The sequence below is a fragment of the Gavialis gangeticus genome, unplaced genomic scaffold, assembly GCF_001723915.1.
Source record: "Gavialis gangeticus isolate Ggan-Ray unplaced genomic scaffold, GavGan_comp1, whole genome shotgun sequence".
NCBI lineage: Eukaryota > Metazoa > Chordata > Crocodylia > Gavialidae > Gavialis > Gavialis gangeticus.
The window spans coordinates 21,675,053-21,683,612 of NW_017729033.1; the positions used below are offsets into that span (position 1 = coordinate 21,675,053).

The 8,560-nt window shown below is 43.1% G+C and overlaps 1 protein-coding gene across 1 annotated transcript in view; it reads left to right on the plus strand.

The window, feature by feature from the left end:
• GRK4 (G protein-coupled receptor kinase 4) overlaps positions 1-8,560 on the plus strand; it is a 95,493-nt gene that overhangs the window by 47,009 nt on the left and 39,924 nt on the right. The window contains exon 9 of the mRNA XM_019526516.1: positions 7,186-7,376. Coding sequence (XP_019382061.1) covers positions 7,186-7,376 — 191 coding nt within the window. The remainder of the gene's footprint in view (positions 1-7,185; positions 7,377-8,560) is intronic.

Consider the following 8,560-nt stretch of genomic DNA (forward strand, 5'->3'; position numbering starts at 1 on the left):
GGGGAAAAAAAAGTATTTTACTGTGTTCACAGTGAACTTTTTCAAATGTGTCCAAATCCTTTTAAAGGTGTTGGTACTAACCTAGACAGCATTTCAATAATTAAGGTAAATAAACAGAAGTTTAAAAAATCAAATTTAAATATACTTTTATTTCTAAAAGTAGTCTGTTTAAAATTAACTGTGAAATGAAGAAAAAATTATTTGAAGTTTGGAAAACGTGGCTTGTGCTAAGAGAAAGAAGCTCAATCTATTTAATTTATCCAAAAGAAGCATCTTAGAGTTAACTTTAACCATGCTTTTTAAGCACCTTAACTGAGAAAACTTTCAGATACAGCTCTTTAGCAGACAAATGCTATGGATGGAAATTGAAGCTAAGCAATTTCAGACTAGAAATAAACTAATTTTTGTGAGGATAATTCTTAATGGAACAGTACAGCAAGGCACGTAAGGGATTTTCATTTCTCAAAGTTTTTTTTAAATCAAGACAGAATTACTTCCTATGTTTAACCTGTATTTCTGGGCTTGATTATAGGAACTATTTAGTGAAATGCTAAGGCCTCTGTCATATGGTAAAGACTATATAATAATCAGGGATCTGGGTTTTCCCTTTCCCATGGAAAAAACAGAAAGCTGTGGATTTTACCTTTTACTGGAGGAAAATGCACATTTCTCATTTTACTGGAGAAACCCACAGATTTTGCAGTTTTGCAAAGAGCTCTGTGCAGGCCGGTTGAGTTCCAGCCTGCAATGGGCTGGGGCAAACCGGCAGAAGAACAGTCAGGCAGGGGGCACCGTGTGTGTATATGCATGTGGCTACCAGGCAGCCTGGAGAGGAGCTCCTGCAGGTAAGTGCAGGGAGGGGGATTGAGGCCCCCACAGAGAGGGAGTTGGGCAGGGCTGGGGCTGAGAGTCAGTCAGGCTGTGGGTGGGGTTTGGGGCCCAGGGCCACACAGGGAGTGGGACAGGGCCGTGGGCAGCTTGTCCAGGGGGCAAGGAAGTGGGGCCAGCTTTCTGCCACTGTGCATGATCTTGAGGGGGCAGGGAGAGTTGTACCCCTCAGATCTGTGCATGGGGCAGGCACAGGCTACCTGCTTTGGGCTCGGACTCCCTGCCCTGCTGCCCTCTCCTGGGGCATCGGCAGCCCAGCAGGTGTGACCCGGCACTGCAAGGCACAGGAAGGCTGTGGAGGGCAGCTCCTTGCTGCTGCAAGCTCCACACTGCCCTGGCAATAAGTCCCCTGTATGTGTGGCAGCAGTGAGGGGCACAGCACTGCTCCACTGCTGCCGTATGGGCAGAGGACACGTCACCAGGGCAGTGTAGACCTCACAGTGGCAGCGGGATCCTTGCGTAGCCCCACTGTTCCCTGCAGCACTGGGTCACACTTGCTGGGCTGCGGAGACCCTGGGGGGGGCAGCAGGGAGCCTGAACCTGCAGCAGGCAGCCCGTGCCCAGCCTGTACACAAATGTGAATGGTGCCGGTCATCCCTTCCCCCCCCCTGGGAGTACATGCAGCAGCTGGGGGCCCCCTCTGGCAGGGCTGGGGGGACAGCAGGGGACTGTGGGAGGGATTGAGGGGCACCAACAGGGCCAGGGGCCTGTGGAGGAGAGTGAGGGCCATGAGCAGGGTTGTGGGCTTTCGGGGAGGAGTGAGAGACACCATCAAGGCAGGGGGGCTATGGGGAGTATTGAGGGGCACGAGCAGGGCCAGGGGGCTGTGGGGGAGGAGTGAGGGGCACCAACAGAGCTGTGGGGGCTGTATGGGGGAGTGAGGGGCCTTTCATTTTAATCAAAGATGTGGGGGGGTTTAGCAGAGAATTTGTGATTTATTTATTTATTTTATCAGGGAAGATCAGGATCCCTGGTAATAATAGTCCCTTCTAGTCTTAAAATACATGAAAGGTACAAACCCTTCGGATCCTGTGGCCAATCCCCATCCCCATTAGTTCACGCTAGTGAGCATTACCTCATAAAAGCTAAATGCATTACTCTTTGTAAAACGAAAGCCAATTAACTTTCAAGACTAACTTGTGCATTACAGAATTTATCAATATAGGATCTGATGAAAAATTAATGAAGTGGTCACCTTTCTGTCTGCCTTTATCTAAAGAAGTTCCATTATTTCTCAAACATAGGGTTTGTATCTTGAAGAATTAGAGGGTAGGTCAGATTTTTAGGTCACTTGGGCGTTGTAGTTGTCTAGCTGGTATGGCAGAGAAATGTAAAGACCTGTCATATTTATAGATGTGAAACTGTACCATGAGTATGTCCATATAATATTATTGGTTTTAACTGTGTGAATATATATTGTTTCAAGTCTGCTTATAACTAGGACTGGAACTTGGGTAGGTTGAAACTTCATTCTAACCCAGTCCTTTGATTGCACGAGCAGATTGGCCTGACACCTTAACTGGGAAGCAATAGTTTTTCTTATGCTTGAAAGCTTGCCTAACATATCACCTAACTATGCAGTCAGTCCAATAAAAGATACCACCAAAAACCCCTTGATTTTTTTGTGTGCCTCCTGCACCATCACAGCTACAATTACACTCCAACCCTGCTACTGAGCTAGCCAATGCTCTTACTGCCTAGTGTCTGTGTGGGATGACATTTCAGAATTGTGAGAAGTCTTTTGCCCTGTCGCATGTTGAGGGAATAAGTGCTCAGAGTTCCTCCCAAAATGCGTTGATATTGCCATATTGTACAAGCTAACATGGATATGGACATTTTGATTCTTTAAAAAAATTGTTGCTTCAAGGCGAAGGACCTGTTTTTAAATCTGTCTCTATTTTTGAAGTTGGGTAGGAAAGTGGTTGTGGTCCAGGGAATAACGAGCAAGTTGTTGTTTCTTTTTTTGGGGCGGGGGGAGGGGGGTTGGAGAAGGCAGGGTAGCAATATCTTTTATTAGACCATCTGTATAATTGGGAGTCAGTATGTAGTCAGTAACAAGAGGAGGATAAGGGAAAGCGTGGGTCCCTTACTGAATTGGGAGCAACGTAATGACAGAGGATGCAGAAAAGGCTGAAGTGCTCAGTGCCTATTTCACCTTAGTGTTCACAGGCAAGTTCAACTCCTAGACTACTGCACTAGACAGCACAGTTTAAGGAGGAGGTGAGTAGCCAACAGTGGTGAAAGAACAGGATAGGGACTATTTAGAAAAGCTAGATGTGTACAAGTCCATGGGGCCAGATGGGATGCACCCAAGGGTGCTGAGGGAGTTTGGCTGATGTGATTGCAGAGCCACTGGCCATCATCTTGGAAAACTCATGACTATTGGGAGAGGTCCCAGATAATTGGCAAAGGGCAAACATAGTGCCCATATTTAAGAAAGGGAGAAAGGAGGATCCAGGGAGCTACAGATGAGTCGGTCTCACCTCAGTTCCTGGAAAAATCATGGAGCCCATTTCTAAGCACTTGGTGGAGAAGAAGGTGGCTGACTAGGAACAGTAAGCATAAACTCACCAAGGGCAAGTCATGCCTGATCAACCTGATTGCCTTCTATGATGAGATGACTGGCTCTGTGGACATGGGGAGACCAGTCAATCTTTTTAGCACATTTTAGTAAATTTTAGCAAGGCTTTTGATACGGTCTCCCACAGCATTCTCACAAGCAATCTAAGGAAGAATGGACTGGATGAATGGACTGTAAGGTGGATATAAAACTGGCTGAAGTTTTGGGCTCAGGATAGTAATCAATGGCTTGATGTCTAGTTGACAGCTGGTATCAATTGGAGTGCCCCAGGGGTTGGTCCTGGGGCAGGTTTTGTTCCGTGTCTTCATCATTGACCTGGAAGAGGGCATAGAGGCATCCTCAGCAAGTCTGCAGATGACATCAAGCTGTGGGGAGAAGTAGATACTCTGTGGAGTATGGCAAGGATTCAGAGTGACGTAGATAAATTGCAGGATTGGGCAAAAAGGAACCTTATGAAGTTCAGCAAGGACAACTGCAAAGTCCTGTACTTAGGACAAAATAATCCCACGCATCGGTACAGGCTCAGGGCTGACAGGCTGGGTAGCAGCTCTGCAGAAAAGGACCTGGCTGTTACAGTGGACAAGAAGCTGAATATGAGCCAACAGTGTGCCCTTTTTGCCAAGAAGGCTAATGGCATACTGGGCTGCATTGGTGGGAGTGTTGCCCTCTATTGAACACTGGTGATGCCACATCTGGAGTACTGCGTTCAGTTTTGGGCCCCCTACTACAGAAAGGATTTGGACAAATTGGAGATAGTCTAGCACAGGGCAATAAAAATGGTGAGGGGGTTGAGACACATGACTTAAGAGGAGAGGGTGAGGAATCTGGGCATATTTAGTCTAGAGAAGAGAAGACTGAGAGGAGATTTAATAGTAGCCCTCAACTATCTGAAGTGGGGTTCAAAAGAGGATGAAACCCTGTTCTCAGTGGTGGCAGATGATAGAACAAGGAGCAATTGTCTCAAGTTGCAACAAGAGAAGTTTAGGTTAGATATTAGGAAGAATTGTCTCACAAGGAGGGTATTAAAGCACTGGAACAGGTTATCTAGAGAGATTGTGGACTCTCCATCCTTGGAGTTTTTTAAGATCCAACTACACAAAACCTTGGCTGGGATGGTCTAGTTGGGGCTGGTCCTGCTTTGAGCAGGGGGTTGGACTAGATAATCTCCTGAAGTCCCTTCCAACCCTAACTTTCTATTATTCTATGACCATTTGAATGGAAAAGGGTCATTAACAGTTAGTTCAATAAAATATCTTATCACAGAGACCTTTCTTCTGTATTTTTAGTACTCTAGAGAAGAGTTAGTTAGCTGTGTTAATCTGATGTTAGGCAAAAGTAGGCTGTAGGACTTTCACTGTGAAAAGCTTATGTCTGTCTGAAAGAGTTAGTCTATAAGGTACCAACTTGCCCTGGCTTTTTAATTTTCTAAAGCAGCAGTTCTCAAAGTTAACAGCCTTGGCACGCTGGGGTGCTACAAGATGCTTTTAAGAGTGTTGCAGGGTGCTGCTTAGTATTAGCACCGCTAGATGTGCAAGCACCCAGACACATTTTGAAAGCAAATTCAAAGAGATTTCAAATAAGATGTGCAAGCACCCAGACACATTTTGAAAGCAAATTCAAAGAGATTTCAAATAAGAATCCTTAGTGTCCAAACCATTCTGACCTGCTGTGGTCTTTCTAAGTTATTTGCAACAGAATTGCTTTATTATTTTTTTTCCATAGTCAAAAAAAAAAGACAAAAAGAAGAAAGCTAAGAGCAAGAATTTTCCAAGGGGTACCTCGTATCTAATAAAGGGTGCCTGGAGTCTAATAAGGTTGAGAACCACAATTCACCATAGCCTGGCTTCAGTATATGCTATTTTCAGATTAGTCCTTTATACAACTCAGTTTGTCTTAAAATAGGCTGCCTGTTAATCTGATTTAACATCTCAGTAAATGCTGGGCTCTATGTTAACATATACAGCATGTGTTAACACACAGAGCGAAGTATTTTCTTTCTTAGGCCAAATGTGAAATGTACAGATGCTACAGTGTTAGGTTGTTTGAGCCTAGTCAAATAACTTGAGCAAAAACAAGAGCAATAACTTGTCTAAAGGGGTGAGTACATGTCTCTAGCCAGCATTCAGTGTCTTCATGCCATCTTACACTAATATTTGACTTCCTTTTTCAGTTTGGCCAGGAGAAAAGGCTTCTCTATTTCATATCATTAAATAAACTTATACAGGACAAATACACTTATTTTCCTCTTGTGAATCCTAATGTCAGTCTCATCTTTTAATTGGCTGTATGAATGAGGGTTTTATGTTATTCATTATTTCCTCTCTTTGTCATTGCCTAGATGTTTTACGGGCTAGGTTTGTTTGAATTTAATTAAATACTTTTAGATTTATTTATTTTTAATACAAGTTGCTATACAAAATTTTGGCACTGTAAAGTCACTTTTTTCACTTTGTTTGCTAAACAGTGCAAGAAGTGATGCTCGGTTTTAATACAGATCTTTATTTTACTATTAATAGGTGCTGTAACCAAGAAAAAAAAATCATCTAGTGGCTATAGTAAGGGTCTAGAAGTTGAGTATTCTGAATTACATAATTTGGGCTGCAGTTGATTCCCATGTAGCCTCTCTAGGTTTCTCAAAGTCTTATTTGGGCAATGTACAGACTTTCCATTTCTACTGGGAGAATTATAACTCTCCTGATAGACACCACGAGTGTACAGAGATTCCAGCTTTTGCTCCCAGAGAAAAAATGGCATTCCCAGGAGAAAAATAACCCACCTCCAACCAGTTAGAAGTCACTCCTGGAGAGTGAATGCTTGTACACTTTCCCAGTGGCTTAACACTTCCCAGAGATTAGCAGGGGCAGAGCTGCAGGGAAAGGCTCCTGTGCCTTCCATATACTGGGGTCACCCTGACCTGAAGAAGGTGCAGGGGAGGGGAGTAGCTGCTCTGACCCCTCCTGTAGACCAGGAGAGAAGGAGCAGCCACCAGCTGCTCCCTATCAGCTCCTTGAACATCAGACAACCTGGAGTGAAAAGTGGACAGGAGGCTATGCCCTGCTGCACAGTCTGCTCAGCTCCCAGACATTTGGAACCAAGCAGACGGAATGGTGTTGCAAACCTCCTGTCTGCTTCTTACTCTGGACCAGGCCAAACTGGAAACTGGACCTTCCCCAGACCAGGATCACCCTAGTTTTAGAAAGGTATGATGAGCACAGGAGAGAGGGCAGTTGCAGGCTGAATGGAATGTACTGCTTCCTCTCCTGGAATCATTTCTAACGGTGGATGATTTCTCCTGGTAAAAAATAACTCTTGTGTGCGGACTTGGAAACAGGTAATATCACTGTTTTGTAGAATGACTATAAAAGATGGTATATATGCAAGTTGTTTTCATTATTTGTGTGGACTGACAGCTGAGGTACCACCAATAAGAGATGGTGATTCCTTGGATGTAAGTCAAATTATCCTGTATCTTTTCTGTCCAGACTAAAAAATGGTTTGGAATCTATAATGCCGAAGCTAAAGATGTTGTAGTTAGTTGGGGTATCCCCAATTCTTTAAAAATGAAAGTGACTGGTTGCTCAAAATAATACTAGCAGAATTTATGTATTGCCTATTTGCTTAATTACAAATATGATTTACATACTGACTAACTTAAAATGATGAAAAAAGAAATTTGGGGTTCATTAATTAAGTAGAAATTTTTTTTCTGTCTTCAGGTTAGTTTATGCTACACCTATGAGACTAAAGATGCTCTATGTTTAGTATTAACCATTATGAATGGAGGAGATTTGAAGTTTCATATATACAACATGGGAGATCCTGGCTTTGATGAAAAAAGAGCTGTTTTTTATGCTGCAGAGCTATGCTGTGGCCTGGAGGATTTGCAGAGAGAGAGAATTGTTTACAGGTAAGTGTTAGCTGCAACAGTAAAACTTGCTTGTCTACTCAGCATATTATTTTGTAGAATGAATATTAGGATTCTTGCTTTAAAATAAGGGCAACTGATTAATTTCTGAGATGCCCCCCAGGCTTTAGACCAACATAAGTAAATACCTCCTGCTTTAAAGTAAGTTGATTTACTTTGTGTCCTTAATGCTTTTATAGTGTTTTTTCTTTAAAATAAAGTTCCATTTAAAAGTCCATGTAATTTGAAAAAAAAAAAAAAAATCAATCATATATTGGGCTTGTAAAAAAGGCAGAATTCTAGCTGATCTAGTGTATGACCAATAAGCTTCAGGGATTCAACAAGAGCCCCTCTCTTGCTCCCCTTCAACTACTGATTCATTGGGGGGAAAGGGGAGGACACAGAAATGCTGTACAGTAAAGGAATGCCCCTTGCCAAGGTAGCCCTGTATAAATCTCTCTTAATTCTGTCTCTGGCACTGCTTATCCCAGACCCTAATGTCTTCTACAAGAAAAGTTTCTTTCATTTTTTTTTAATTAATGGAACCATCGAGATGTATGTGCTATAATAGTAACTTTTTTCCTTACTGCTGTGGTCTATGACTGTCTTTATGCTGATTACCTTCTGGTAGGTTTTAGATGTAGATCCATTAGGCTAAAATAATTTGTGAACACTTTGGTTCAGCTGTTTTGTCTTTTTTTTTTTTTTTTAAATGTATGTAAAGTAACCGATAACTTGGACCAAAACAGATATTTAAAAACATATGATGATTATCATACACTTTCAGAATATTGGGGTCTTGGTCTTCTTTGTTTCTTCATACGTATAATGTTGGGGGTGATTGTCAGGGGCAATCAGCATGGATTTATTAGGGGGAGATCATGTCAGACCAACCTGATTGCCTTCTACGATCAGGTCACAAAGGCCATGGATGCAGGTGTAGCGGTGGATGTAGTCTTTCTGGACTTCAGCAAGGCCTTTGACACCGTCTCTCACCCCATCCTAGTTAAAAAACTAGGCAACTGTGGCATAGATGCCTACACAGTCAGATGGATTGCAGATTGGCTGAAGGGTCGCACTCAGAGGGTGGTGGTGGATGGGTCATACTCGACCTGGGGGGAGGTGGGTAGCGGAGTCCCCCAGGGCTCGGTCCTGGGGCCTGCGCTGTTCAATTTCTTCATCAGCGA